The sequence below is a fragment of the Elephantulus edwardii genome, unplaced genomic scaffold (assembly GCF_000299155.1).
Source record: "Elephantulus edwardii isolate Elephantulus edwardi_28Jun2011 unplaced genomic scaffold, EleEdw1.0 scaffold00013, whole genome shotgun sequence".
Classification (NCBI taxonomy): domain Eukaryota; kingdom Metazoa; phylum Chordata; class Mammalia; order Macroscelidea; family Macroscelididae; genus Elephantulus; species Elephantulus edwardii.
Genome location: NW_006399763.1, coordinates 3,407,997 through 3,423,148, shown reverse-complemented (window position 1 = coordinate 3,423,148; position 15,152 = coordinate 3,407,997). Strand labels below are relative to the sequence as shown.

Here is a 15,152-nt window from a genome sequence, read left to right as displayed (position 1 = left end):
TGTTAGGTAATAATATGCATATTTTGAATGTGAAACATTTCTTTAGGAGAAGTTAATACTTATCAATGGTGGAGTTCAAGTAATATTAATTAATCTGACAACTTCAATCCCTTTTCCATCTACCATGATGTTGCCTACTGGCCTTGTGGTGTGGACCTATGTTTTCTTGATGTGGAGATGTAAGCCGCATTAGAGACTAATGTCCCAGACCTTCTGCACCAAGTGCAGAATATTAATTGTTAATATTTTTTTAATATTTGTACCATATTAAGTTGTTAAGAACAGGTTCTGGTGTAAACTGCTGAGCAAAGCAAGGGATGCATTTATTATATGACTTATGTCAACAGGTAACCCATCAATTCCTGGGGCCTTACTTTTTGGCAATACCTTCAATGCAGTTTAAAGCACTTTTTCCTTCATTACCATTGGCCCTTGTTCATCTCCTGAAGTTTTTCAGTGTCAACCAATTCTTTTTGGCACAGTGACTTGGATGAATAATGTTTCTTGAAACCCATCATTTGTGCAATCACTGGAGAGTTCTGGTGGCGTAGGCTGCAGGGACTTGTGCTGCTAACCCAAAGGTGGTGCTGGGCACCTCTCTATTGGTTGGATTTCACCAGCAGCTCTGAGAGAGAATGATAGGCAATCTCCTCTTGTGTAATTAGGGCCTTTGAAACAGCTCCCTCCCCCAGAGGGTCAGTTATAAGGTAATTTTAAGTCCATGGACAAATGAATGGTATTTGCACTAAAGGGCTCACTACACAGTCTGTAGTGTGTTTCACTACTAGCGAAGTGACTGCTCACTCCCAACTGTTCCTCGGGAAAAAGAGGGGCAGTCAATTCCTGTTAAAATTTACAAGCTTTGAAACCCAAAGGAGGGTTACCATGAATTAGAATCCATTCAATTGTGGTGAGAGAAAGTTTTAATACTTCTCTCATCCTTTTCTTAAAATTTTTATTTTATATTGTTTTGTATATAAAATTCGTATACACTCTGTTTCACACTTTCCTTCATTAACACTGTGTTTTATAAAATTAACTATGCCCACCATTATTAGTCTGTTCAGATCTCTGCCACATTTTTCCCATTTCCTTTATCCCCTCTCCTCCACCTACCAAACTGTGCAACCCTGTAATATCCACCCACCTACCCTCAATCCTCTGCTACCAACCCTTCTCCTCTTGGCCCTCCATACACCTTTTACTGGTTATCCTTCTATTTTTACAATGGTCTTATGCAGTATTTGTCCTTATGAGACTGAGTTAGTTCACTACACATAATGCTCTCCAGTCCTTCCCAGGTAGTATTTTTCAAAATTCTTACTCCTTAGTGTTACATAACGTGGTTGGACATTTAGGTGTTACCATGTTCTTGGAATTGTGAATAACACTGCTATGAACACTGATGTACAAATCTCTGTTTGTGTCTCAGTTCTAATTTCACTGGGGTATATACCTACCAATTGAATAACTTGGTCATATGGAGTTTCTATGTTCAGCTTTTTGAGGAAATATCAAACTGTCTTCCAGAGTGTTTGTACCATTTTACAATCCCACCAGCAATGTATAAGAATTCCAGTCTCTCCACAACCTCTCCAATATTCATTGCTTGCTGTCCTGTTAGATCTTTGACACTGCTACTGGAGTGAGATGGTATTTCTTTGTGGTTTTGATTTGCATCTTTCTTACTGCCAGTGATTTTGAGCATTTCTTCATGTGTCTGTTAGCCACTTTAATGTCTTCCTCTGAAAAGTCTTTCCAGGTATTTTGCCCATTTTGTAATTGTGTCATCAGTCTTTTCCTTATGGAGGCCCTGAAGGATACTGTAACTTTTTTTTTTAAGTATGCATCTCCTATCAAGGATCTTAACTTTTTTTCTAAATATACTTTTTTATACTCGTTTACTTACAAAATTCATATACATTGTTTTTTCACACCAGATCTTTCCTATTTCCTTAACCCACTCCTCCCTCCATCCACCAAAATGAGCTACCCTATGATTATGCCCTCCATCCATCCTCCCCCCTTTAGATTCTCATACATCTTTTACTAGTTATCTACTTCTAATTATCTAGGATTCTGTAAACTTTTTGTTATATGTTTTTTACCAGTTAACAAGTTTTCTTTCCACACTATTTGGAAAAATTTTTTGATTCAGACATATAGACGGTCTCATTCATCAATTTTATCCTCTCCTGGTTGTCATTTCCGGCTGTATTTTTCAGCCTCTTTATACCACAGGCTTGGCTTTCTAAGCTTCGTCCCATTTTGTTTCTTATGATCTTTACAGTTTTGGATTTTGCCCCTAAGTCTCTAATCTGCCTTGAATTGATTTTTGTGTATGCTGTGGGATGTGGATACTGATTTAGCTTTCTGCACAGAGATGTCCATTTTGCCAGAATTATTTGTTGAAGAGGTTGTCATTTCCCCACTTAAGAGATTTTGTTTCCTTACTGAATATCAGCAAGATATCTGACCACAGATAGATGAGTTAATTTCTGGCTTCTCGATTCTTATCCATTGGTCTATGTGCCTATCATTGTACCAGGGCCATGTTGCTTTGGTTATTAGTGCTGCATAGTAGGTTTTCTCATTGGCCTTTAAAGACTATAGTTATGAACTGTATCTTACAGTCAATGCATAAGTCTCATAGAGTTTTATGACTTTCCAACCATATAATCTCCACCTCTCAGTTTCAACTATATATTCACCTCACAAGATTTTCGTGGAGATGAATTATTTAAAACTTTTAAAAGTGCCTAAAATAGAAACCACTGTAGACAATTAACCTATAATAATTATTAGCTACCCTGTTTCATGAAAACAATAGTTTCTAAGGTAGCTGCAGCATTGATGACAATATGAAAATGACCAATACTACATAATCATACTCCAGAGTTAGATGATGCTTCTCTGACAAAATTACTTTTGAAAGGATACTTGACATCCTCGGAAAACAGTTTTAATAGTGCATAAAATGGTGGTCTAGTGGCAAGGAATAGTTATACCGATTTACTCACGTTTCATATCCATATTCCGAGTTTTATAAACAAAGTATGTATAAATCTGCGTTGTACGTATCAGAATCTGGTCTCCACTGTAACGTATTGAGCGATACCACCAAGAGCCCTAAAACATAAACAGAATTATATAAGAAGTAATACATGAAAATGAAAATATGTTAAATTCAGGATATGCTTATGGTCAAATTTTCCCATTATTCATAAACCAATGCAAACGTCTCACACTTTGTCACATTATTTCATTATTTATTTAGCAGCTTATACTTTCTGAAGATTAAATTTCCAAGTTTCAATTAGAAATTATTTGAAGAGAAAATGAGACTAAGCAACAAGTTAGTCCTTGACATTTAACTATTTTCGGTAAATATTTGACAAATAACTGTAGTGGCAATTTTATAGCTGGCTATAACCATTTTAAAATTATCTTTACCAAAATTTTCTTTTTAATAATACTTAGTATTTTCCACATCTGCTAGATCACCCTTCTTTGGAATGAGCAGAAATAATGGATCTTTTTCAGTCATTTGGCCAAGTAGAAATTTGAATTAGAGCTTCCAGTATCACGTCTTATTTGTTGAAACCTTTCAATTAATATTATACCAATCTCTAGAGCTTTGAATTTTTCCAATGTGCTTCTTTGTTCACCACCACTGCGTCTTGATCATGTGCTAACTCTTGAAATGTTTGAATGTCAATCAATTCTTTTTGGTACAGTGACACTGTTTATATCCTCCTATCTTCTTTTGCTGTTTCCTACATCAGTTCAATATTTTTACAATAAAATCCTTGAGTACTGAGGCTTGAATTTTTCTTCAGTTCATTCTGCTTAAGACTGCTAAACATGCTCTTCTCTTTGGTTTCCTAACTCCAGATCTCTGTACTCTTGATTACAAAGTTTTATTTTGTTTTTTCAAGTAATTCTATAAAAGCTTTTGTTCACCATTTCTTCCTTTCATTTTACCTATTCTACAGTCAAAAGCAAGTTTCTTAGTCTCTTTTGACAATCATTTTGGTCTTTTCTTTCTTCTTCGGTTTTCAAATGACCTTTTACTTTCTTCAATATGATGTTCTTAATGTTATTCCACAACTCATCATTAGTGTTCAGTATGTCAAACCTATTTTTGAGACTGTCTATAAGGAGGCGTAAAAATGGACACAGAGATGGTACATCACACGTGAGAGAAAAAATTAACAGCCAGTAACAGCCAATAGATGATTTATATGAGGCAGAGTCAGACATGCATCCATCCATCTTCCCATCTTTCTAATTTTTCCACCAACTGCCTCTCACAAGGCAGTCTCTACCTTTGCCATTGTAATGACCACACGGAATTCAAAGAACAGTCGTGGTTTTTCAGGAAGTAACAATTCAGGATAAAGAATACTCAGAACATAGTTCTTTAATCAAGACAGCCTCCACTGAACTATGTCCACTAGCAGGCCTCTCTCTAATTCTCAGTCTCTCAGGGCTTGACTTCTGTCCTGCTAGAGCAAGTGTTACAAAGCTCTTTTAACTCTGCTGATGTAAATAATCAGAGGATCTTCTGCCTGCCAGTACATCTTGGCCCAAAGACAAACTTCCCTCTACCAAGTGCCCACAGCACAACTCAGTAAGCAAGCTTCCTGCCCTGAGTGCCCAAAGGCACTCAGCTCTTTCACTCCCTAAGCTGAGAAGACCATTGCTCTGTCTTATGTCAATCACTTGGTTTTATAGTTACTCCTGCTATTTCTTTGCTACTACTTCTAATCATCTTAACAAGGTGTTTCAGTTCTTGGTCTCACATAAAAGATGAATGGGAATCTTGAGTTTTCTTTCCACCTCTACCATGGTTCATTTTAAGCCTAGATAGATGGAAAAACTGACCAATCTTTACACTGTTTTTGTTATGTCCCATCAAGTTGCCTGTAACTCACAGCGACCAACAAAAGCTCTGAAGCCTGCCCTGTCCTTAACCAGTCTCACTAACTCTGATACACCCACCCCTACTACCTCAGTTACTTATCAATCCATCTCATCTAGGGTCTTCCTCTCCTGGGCAATCTCCTCCTGTGTGATTAAACTGCCCCTAAAAACCCACTGAAGGATCAGTTATGGGTCAGTTCTGACTCTAACTTGACAGTGCACAACAATAACAACTTAGTCATTAGAGGGGGCTCTGGTGGCCTAGTGGGTAAGGAGCTGCACTACCAACTCAAAGGCAGGAAGTTCAAATCCATGAGGTTGGCAATCTCCTTCTATGGAAATTACAGCTTCTGAAAACTTGCTGAACGATCAGCTAGAAATTAGTTCCAACTCTCAATGGTTCATAAAATTAACAACTAAGTGTTTGGTGGGAATCACAGCCTATGGTCAAAAGGACATATTAAGTAATTCACTACTCTCTACGTGGGAAATATTCAAAGACTTATTTTGGCTCTCTTCATTTTCTTCAGCTTTTTTGGCTCTCTTCATTTTCTTCAGCTTCAACTTGCATATGCGTGGTTGATCATCTCTTTCACACCTGCCCATTGCCTTGTTCTGGTTGATGATATTAAGCTTACTCATCATCTCTTTTTAGAGATGAAGGCAATTCCATTCTTGTTTATTCCATCCAGTGATTCCAAGTATATAATTGTGATTTGTGTTGTTGAGAAAAACATTTGCAACAAAAATTCATTGGTCTTTCAAAATTCTTTTATGAAATCTCCATTTTCATATCTATCACCAAGTCCTATCTTAGAACTACCAATCCTCCTTCATTTCAAATTTCTCCATTATTATGACTAGTAATAATCAATTCATCTTAATTACATTTGATCAATTTCAGACTGCAAAGGTTGGGAAAAATCTTCAATTTGTTCATCTTGAATATTAGTGGTGGGAATGTTGTTGTTGTTACGTGCTGTCGAGTCACTTTTGACTCATAGTGACCCTATGTACAAATGCCCTAAACCCTGCTCTATCTCTGGCCAACCTTATCATCTCTGACACAGCTATCTCCATTACCCCAGTGACTGAATAAATCCATTTCATCGAAGGTCTTCCTCTCCTGCGCTGTCCTTCCACACTCCCAAGTATGACAACCCTCTCGAAGGAATGATCCTGCTTTGCAACATGTCCAAAGTATGTAAGATGAAGCTTCAGAATCCTTGCCTCCAAGAAGCAACCTGGCTTCACCCTCCAGGATGAACTTGTTTCTTCTCCTAGCAGTCCATGGTATATTCAATACTCTTCTCCAGCACCACAACTCAAAGGCATCAATTCGCCAATTTTAATAATATTCATATTAAGTGGTATTCTTCATACATGTGAATATCTTTTCCTGTCACTGACAACAATGTATTTCAGGACAGATCCTAAAACGTTTTCATTGGCAATAAATGCAACATTGTTTTCTCTGTCCTATCAATATGTAGACTATATGACCGCCTTACTCAAAATAGCCAGTATAAGTCATTTCAGCTCACTAATGTCTAGAATATAAAGCTTCAAATGATTCATGTCTAGCAACATTCTATTTTGTTAGAGGGATACTTCATACACATCACAGTCTAATTAAAGGATGTATGCAGTTGCTGCTTCTCCTTTTGAGTAATGCCACATCAGCATGAATGAACATTCCAAAAGCTTTGCACTTACGTGGACTTTACTTTGAAGAGAATAATATTTTTCCCCTCATATTTTGTGTTGGTTCATCTTATAGCTCTACATCAGACAATAGCTTCCTGCTGGTATTGGTAAGGTCTTCATTGGCCAACATTTTTTAGAAATAGAAATGGAATACCATATTCTTCCTCCCAGTCTATCTTAGGCTAGAAGCTCTACTGAAATCCATCTAACATGGGGGCACTACTGGTATTTAAATACCAGTGGCATAACTTCCAACTGAGCATTTAATATGATCCATATTCTAGTACAAACTGCAATCATAAAGGAAGATTCCAAAATATCTCAACAATTCCCTTTATAAAAATGTTAATAAAAAGAGCCAGAACTTACCACAACAACTGGAAGGATAACCATAAATGCCAACCCATAAACAAGTAATACCTAGAATTGAAAAGGAAAAATTTAACTTTTGCCAGGTAAACTCTAACAACAGTGAACATTTATTTTCAGGCTAATAATATAGGAGGCAGGACTGAAAACACACTTCATATAGTCTCTTGTTTAGTTCTTTTTCTCAGACTGTTGTTCTCCTCTTGTAAACAGGGAATACATACAAGTTACACAACTTGTCCAAAGTTGCATAGCTGGTAAACTATTTACCAGGATTTGAACCCACATTGTCCTGCCCTAAAACTCATGTTCCTAATCATTGTAATAAATTGCTCTTCAATTTCCTACTGCCAATATTCATCAAATCCTCAGCATAACATGATTTTATGAATTATGTTTTCTTCCATTCAGGTCTATAGCCACACCCAGTGAACACTCAATATCTTAAACAAATGAGGGCGGGAAGTCTTTGGTTTAAATAGTTCCTCAGTCAACAGACCACTTTGTAAGGATCTTTTATTAAGAGCTGTCAAAAGACAGATATTGTTGTCTATTAAGCTCAAATTTTTCTCTTACTTTTTGATCCCAACTCCAGTATAGAACTATTTTTCATGCCTTATTACTCACACAGAGTAATTCTAAGTATGATAAATATGTATGTATACTCAAGATAATAAATTTTTTATGCCATAAAATAAGGCTTATTAGGTATTTTCAAAATAAACTATAATCAAAATTTAGAAACTATCTTTTTTAAAATGCTTGAAGTATCACTCCTGGATAATTATTTCCAAAACATGAGGTAGGAAATCATGTAATTGTGAACAAACATGGTTAAAATAATGTCTATTATTTCAGAGTTTTAGCACCTATCCATGATCTAATCTGTAATCTTAGTACCAACTTAACTACCACACAAAATATATTCCTTTTAGCACATATTAAAATTAGTTTAGACTGGGTAAAGGTAGGGGAAAAGACAGTCTGTATTTTATATTAAAAGCATATTCCTAAGGATAAATGTTCTTGTTATCATTAGGTGCTGTAGAGGACTCCTACTCACAGCCATCCTACACACAAAGAATGAATACTGCCCAATCCTGAAACATCTTTACAATTTCTAGAGTGATTAAGTCTGCTCTTTCAATCACTGTATCAATCCAACACACTGAGGGACCTCTTTTGTGGACCTTTCCAAGGAGAAAACCTGTGGTGTTAAGGGCTTACTGTTCAAAATGGTTTCCCTAGCCAGTGACTGTCTTTGCCATGTGAATGGGCAAGAATATGCGAACAGAGGACTGGTGGGACAAGCCAATCCCCTTATGAAGACTCCCCACACTCAATGACATACATATTATGGCTTTCATGAATTTTTTTTCAAATATTTAATTTTGCCTTAAACTTGCATAAGAGCAACTGTGTCTCAGCTGACCCCTAGCCATGTTATAACCTACAATACTGAAATTTTCCATCAACTCTTTCCAGAGATAGTATTCCACACACTCCATCAGGTGAGGCTCAGGGGTATAGTTGAGATATATATATGAAAGACTATTTGCAATGAAAAATAAGTTATTGGTCATACAAAGTTCTATCATTCAACATAGAGTCTCCTTTCTACCACCAAGCACATATTTCTAACCACAATCTTTCCTCTGTTTCCAACTTCTATAACCCATTTGCCAGTTATTATATTGTTGTTGTTAGATGCCACTGAGTTCACTTCAACTTGCAGCAATCCTATGAACTAAAAAATCTAAACCTTGTCCAATTCTGTGCCATCTTCATAATCTCTGACATGCTTGAGCCCATTATTATAGCTACAACGTCAATTCATCTGTTGTGTTTCCTTCTCTTTCTCTGACTCTTCCCCCTTTTACTTTTTGATGATTTCAATTTTCTTTTATTAAAATCTTAACCAAATCCAAAACATAAAACCAAAAATTTAAGCTTTCCATAAAACTTAATTCTCACTCTCTTGGCCCCAACAGTGAAAGGAGGCTTACCCATCCCCAAGTTTCCTAACTCCTGGACACACAGCCAAGGTTCTTCAAGGTTGTTTTCTGCTGCCGGAAAACGACTCTTACCCCTTTTCCAGCATTTCTTTTTTCAAAGACTGGCCTAGCCCCTCCTCACCACATGCCCAAAGTATGAGACAAAGTTTCACTATCCTTGCCTCTAAGGAGCATCCTAGTTGCACCTTTTCCAAGACAGACCTGTTCTTTTGACACTCCTTGAGATATTCATACTCTTCTCTCAACACCACAATTCAAAAAAATTCTTTTCTGTCATCCTGATCTACTGTCTAACTTTCAGATGCATAGGAAGCAACTAAAGAAAACCATGGTTTAGATCAGTTATCATTAATGTATCTTAACTGCCTGTTAAATCAATTTCAAACTGCAGAAGTGGGTAGAAATTCTCAATATCTTCATGTTTGGTTTTAGTGATTGATGAAGGAATTAATAATTATCAATATCATACTGAAATAAGACACTGTTCCCAAACCAACAAGGAGATTACTAACAAGAAAACTCAATCTAAACCTATGTCCAAAAGAGAAGTCTCTATGTCCATGTTTTAAAATGACTTTTTAAAAATACTTTAAAACATACTGTGGCTTTGAAGACATAGTTCTTAAGGACTTTACTACAAATTGAAAAGCCTCATTCTGGCCTCTCAAATCCACCAGTGGCTCTGTAGAATAAAGATGTGCAATTTCCTCTCATGTAATTTTCAGCTTCGGAAGCCCAATGGAGCGTCAGCTATGAGTCAATTCTGAGTCTGTGGCAATGAGTTGGGATTTTTGTTGTTGTTCCAAACCAGCAGCTAACACTAAGAACCAGTACCTTCCTCCACTTTGTAAAAACTCATCTACACTGGCGCTGGCTGAAAATCGCCTGTGACTTCATCCATAGCCACTGGTGAGAGTCAGCGCCCAGAGCCATCAGGGGCTTTAAGCTCGTTGCCCACTGCTGTGGTGTGAACAGCTGAAACAGGCCCCAACAGGCACCTGGGGGGGAAAAAAACCCAGACTCTACTTCATGCTCTGCTGGAGAAGGAGGGGCAGTCTCCTGTACCAGTCAGATCCAATTTGACGGTACACACACACACACACACACACACACACTTTTTCTTCTTTTTAAAAAAAGACTACTTCAGCAGTTGCAGCCCTCGGCCTGCAGCTTGGGGCGAGCCGTCACGGCCCTCTGCCCGGGGCGGGCTGCCCTCGGCCCCCGGCTCAGGGTGAGCCGTCGCGGCCCTCTGCCCGGGGTGGGCTGCCCTCGGCCCTCTGCCTGGGGTGGGCTGCCCTCGGCCCTCTGCCCGGGGCGAGCCATCGTGGCCTTCTGCCCGGGGCAGGCTGTGCTTGGCCCCCGGCTCGGGGCGAACCGTCGCGGCTCTCAGGAGCAAGAAGGCAGGCAGCTGTAACCCAAGACCACCAGTGGGGTGATAAAACATCCTCCCTTCCCCCCTTTATATCTACGCCCCTGTTCAGCATGAAGAAGCCAGAGAGTCGGCATCCAATTCCCAAATCAATAAGACAGTTGGCTTAATTACTATTGGAAAATGCTTGTCATTCCTCTGTAGCATCTGGTCCCCACTGGACCCTCATCATTTCCTTCACCTGCTCCCCCCACTGACCAAACTGTGCAGCTCTGCAACTGCATCCTGGCCCATCCTCACCCTTCTGCCTCCAACCCTCACCTTCTTGTACCCCCAATGTTTTTCCCAATAAAAAAAAATATTTAAAAAAAAAACCTCATCTACACAGTTCAAGTCAGAAGATGAAACTTTTTTAACTTTTTATTGTGATTTAGTGAATGTTTAGAGAGCAAATTGGTTTTACATTAATTATACTAACTACAGTCCCAAAATTATGATTGCACTGTTCCCACAAGGATCAAAGGCCTATAAGGATTATAGCCTCAAATGTTCTACTAGGCTCTACTAGACCAACAAAGACCAACTAACTCTTTTGAGAAGGGAAGGACATTATAGGAGATTCTTTACTTTATAATACTCTCATGTAAATTTTCCCACACTTTCTCCAACAAGTATATGTTTTAAGTACAGTTATATTTTAAAACAATTTCTTTTCTATCTATCTATCTATCATCTATCTATCTATCTATCTATCTATCTATCTATCTATCTATCTATCTATTTTATAATACCAAGACATGCCACGGATAAAACAAAAAAACATATCTATTACATTATAGTGGCAAGAAGTTACACTGCAATCTCAAAGGCTCAGGATCCAAATCCACCAGCTGCTTCATAGGAAAAGGATGGGCAATCTCTTTTTATGCTATTAAATGCCTCTGAAAGTCCACTGAAGGGTCAGGTATAGGTTGGTTCCAATTCAATGGTACAAAACAACATTATACTGCATCTTACTTAAAAGCACTCACCAAAATTGAATTTTTCTGGTCAACTATCCAAGCTGGCAGAGCAATTCCAAAGCTTGTGGCTGAAATATAAAAAGTAATATGGTTACTTAAAAAAAAAAATCACTCTCAGTTTTATTAGTATCCCAATATTTTGCTCCCTACAAGAATCTGAGAAAAATTAACTTGCTATCTATGTCCAAAACAAAAAAATTTAGGAATAGGCCTATCAGAAACTTCAAATTTTTCAAAACTAAAAAGAAAATTGTTTAAATGCATTGGTTTATTGTTCCTATAAAACCTAAAATTCTTTTAGATCCCTTGAATTTATTATATAAATATTATGAATATAAAATGTTAAAAATCACTAAAGAAAAATAATTCATCCACTCAATTTTTATCAACTACAAACTGCAAATGATGATTAATAATGGTGACCACTCTCTTTGACTCAATCTTAGTTCTATCTTTCAAACAATCTCTACAAAGAAAATTAAAACTAAAAATTAGAAGGAAATTTAAAACGACTTCAATTTTATGTATAATTCCTCAGGGTTTTAATCTTCCTATTCATAATCAAGAAAATATAAACATTTTTTTAAATTCAGTTGACATTTTCATTAACATATACCATACCAACAGCATTTTATTAATCGTTATGTAACATGCCTTGGGGCCCATCTGGATTTCCAAATTCTTCCCAATTTTTCCGGGACTCTTCATCAGTTAATCTAGAATCAAAAGAACACAGTTTCAAAATTAGAAAGATACAACTGAAAAATAAGTATTCATGCACAGAAATTCAACTAACCAAGAAACTCATTTCTTGAAAGGTGTTAATTTCAGAGAACCCAGAAAAGTCTCTCTCATAGCAGGCGGAAAAAGGAGGAGCTGGGGAGGAAAGAGCATGAAACACTGCATTAATAGAAAGGTAAACTACTGAGCCTCAATACAAGTTCCTGATTGGGCCATGGAGTCTCAAGTTTAACCACAAATCAGGAAATGGAACTTTAAAGGCCACTATGTTTTCTGAGAAGACAAGATGGAGTCAATATAGATTATTTTCACTTTTTCCTTTATATTCTCATGCATTTTCCAGATTTTCTTCAACGAGTTAATAATAAATACCTTTTTTAAAATAAAATAATACCTATTTTTTAAAATATGACCCTAATAAATCCCAGTTGTTATTACTTAGTGCTGTTGAGTCAAGTACAACTCGTAGTGACTCTATGAACAATAGATCTGAACCCTGCCTACCATGTGCCATCCTAATCATCTCTGACACACTTGAGCCCATTGTTGTTGTCACCCTGTCAATCCATCTCATTGAGGGTCTTCCTCTCCTTCTGCTGACATTTCCAAGCATGATGTTGGCATCCAAGGAATAGCCTCTGCCAGTAACATGCCCAAAGTACGAGAGATGAAGCTTTACCATCTTAACCTCCAAGGAGCAATCTGGTTGCATTTTTCCAAGAATGAACAATAGTAGTCCTATCCAAAACACTGGCACTATACAAAAGAACCCTGTAAAATACCACTGCTGTTGAGCAGCTCATTATAATTTGTCCTAATCCAAACTGCTAAAAAGAACATTTTCTTAATACAAACAATAGGAAGTGACAATGATTTTCAAACATTTAAGTATTAATGTAAATCTAATGGCTCAAAGTATAGAATCAGAGTGGTCTTGTTCCTAGTTTTATTCCTAGTTACTTTTTAAAGCTGGGAGGAGCAGGAAACTGCTCAGTCTTGAAAAACAGACATTCTTGGAAAGGAAGAAGGTCTGAGGAAGTCCCTCAACAAATGCACTGACTGACACAGTGATATAACAATGGGCTGGAATATGAGAAATGGTCAAGACGGACCATGATAGGGCATGATTAAGATCTGTTGTTTACACAATTGCTGTGAGTATAGTATATAACTCTGCCACAGTAAGTTAATTTTCCCATTGTAAGTTTGATTCTACCAGCTGATCTGCAGAGGAAGATGGGCAATTTTCTCCTGTGCAATTTACTGCCTCTGAAAACCTGCTGGAAGGACAACCATGAGTTCTGACTCAAATGGCACTCAACAACAACTAGAGCTATGTTACTATCATGAGTCTTAAAAATTCACCTAATTTCTACCTATTGTAATATTAAGAGCCAAGAGATAACTACTTTTAACTTAATTTACAAGTAGTCCTTGACTTTCAACAAGATTCTGTTCTACCAACTCGCCTGTAAACTAGTTCTGTCATAATTCAAGTACTCCCTTCTCAAGGACTACCAGTATGCTATTTCCCAAAGACTGCACAAAATGTTATTTGACATCTATAAAATGCAGATAAATGTCTACACACACAATGTATATGTGAATGTTTCTTGACAACAACACGGTATCTTCATTAAACAAACAAGGAAAATACGATTTGCAAGGTCTGAAAAATTCTTGAAGAAAAGTTTCTGAACATTAAAAAAGGAGGCCTTAAATTTCATAGCACTTCAACTAGTAATTAACAAGTAACTGTGTTGGTAGGTGCTATGGAGTGACTACAACTCATAGCAACCCTAAGAACAATGAAGTGAACCTTACCCTATCCTGCACTCTCCTCACCCTCTCCAATATACTCAAGCCCACTGCTACTGTCATTCTGTCAATCCATCTTATTGAAGGTCTTCCTCTCTTCTGGTGATACTCCACTTTTTCAAGTATGTCTTTTTTCAAGGACTGGCCCCTTCTAACAAGTAACTAGTTATATAAAAATTTTTTAAAAAGTAATTGCCATGAAAGTGGAATCAACTCACAACTGACCCTCCAGGAATTTTTAGGAGCCTTTCTCTCAAAACAGCTAGTGGCTTCAAACCACGTACTATTGGACTGGCATAACTCCTTACCCAAGAGACCACCAGATCTCCCTATCTAGGACTGTTGTTGTGCACTGTAGAGTGGGAACCAACCCATAGCTGACCCTCCAGCAGGATTTCAAAGGCAGTAAATTATACAGGAGGAGCCTGCTCATCATTCTCCCATGGAGCAGCTGGTGGATTTGAACAGCATACCTTTACACTGGCAGCACAACTCCTTACCATTAAGCCAGAGCTCCTTAGTAAAAAGAAACTCTGGAAAGAAAAAGTGCTAAAAGCAAAACTGAAACTTCCTTAAATAGTTTAAATTCTACAATATCAACAAGAAATGGATATACCCTAATAAAAAGCTGAGAAAGTGTGGATATACTCTAATAAAAAGCCAAAAAAGGAAAACAAGATATAAGTATATCCTTTCACAATCAAGATATTTAGAAAATGGTTCCATTAACACACCATTTACTACTTAATTTACCTTAGTTTTCAGTGTTAAAAGTGCTTCCATAAATGCCAACTCTGCAAGTTGCTTAAAATTAAGGTTTCATTAAATCGCCACTGCAGGGCTGCAAAGTAGTTCCATAAATTATAAAGTCAACATATGAAGCCAGCAATTACTATTATTTTACTAAAATGGAAAACTCTCTCTACTATTTATGAAAGTATGTAATGGGTTCTATTATACTTACGCTGCATAAGCTTTTGCTATCCTCATGAACATAACTTCATCACCTCCTTTATCTGGATGATATTTAAGAGACAACAAACGATACTGTTTCTTAATTTCTGCTACTGTTGCCCCCTAAAAGGAAAAGCCTTGTCACAATGCTATGAAGAAATAATACATTCTATTTTAACCTTAAAATACGGACTACTCATGCACACCCATGTTTATTGTAGCTTTGTTAAC

The 15,152-nt window shown here is 37.2% G+C and overlaps 1 protein-coding gene across 1 annotated transcript in view; it reads right to left on the bottom strand.

The window, feature by feature from the left end:
* Nucleotides 1-15,152, bottom strand: part of SEC63 (SEC63 homolog (S. cerevisiae)) — an 86,283-nt gene that overhangs the window by 40,242 nt on the left and 30,889 nt on the right. The window contains exons 4-8 of the mRNA XM_006881171.1: nucleotides 14,932-15,044; nucleotides 12,063-12,124; nucleotides 11,418-11,476; nucleotides 7,003-7,053; nucleotides 3,021-3,129 (exon numbers count right to left, since the gene is read on the bottom strand). Of these exons, the coding sequence (XP_006881233.1) occupies nucleotides 3,021-3,129; nucleotides 7,003-7,053; nucleotides 11,418-11,476; nucleotides 12,063-12,124; nucleotides 14,932-15,044 (394 nt within the window). The remainder of the gene's footprint in view (nucleotides 1-3,020; nucleotides 3,130-7,002; nucleotides 7,054-11,417; nucleotides 11,477-12,062; nucleotides 12,125-14,931; nucleotides 15,045-15,152) is intronic.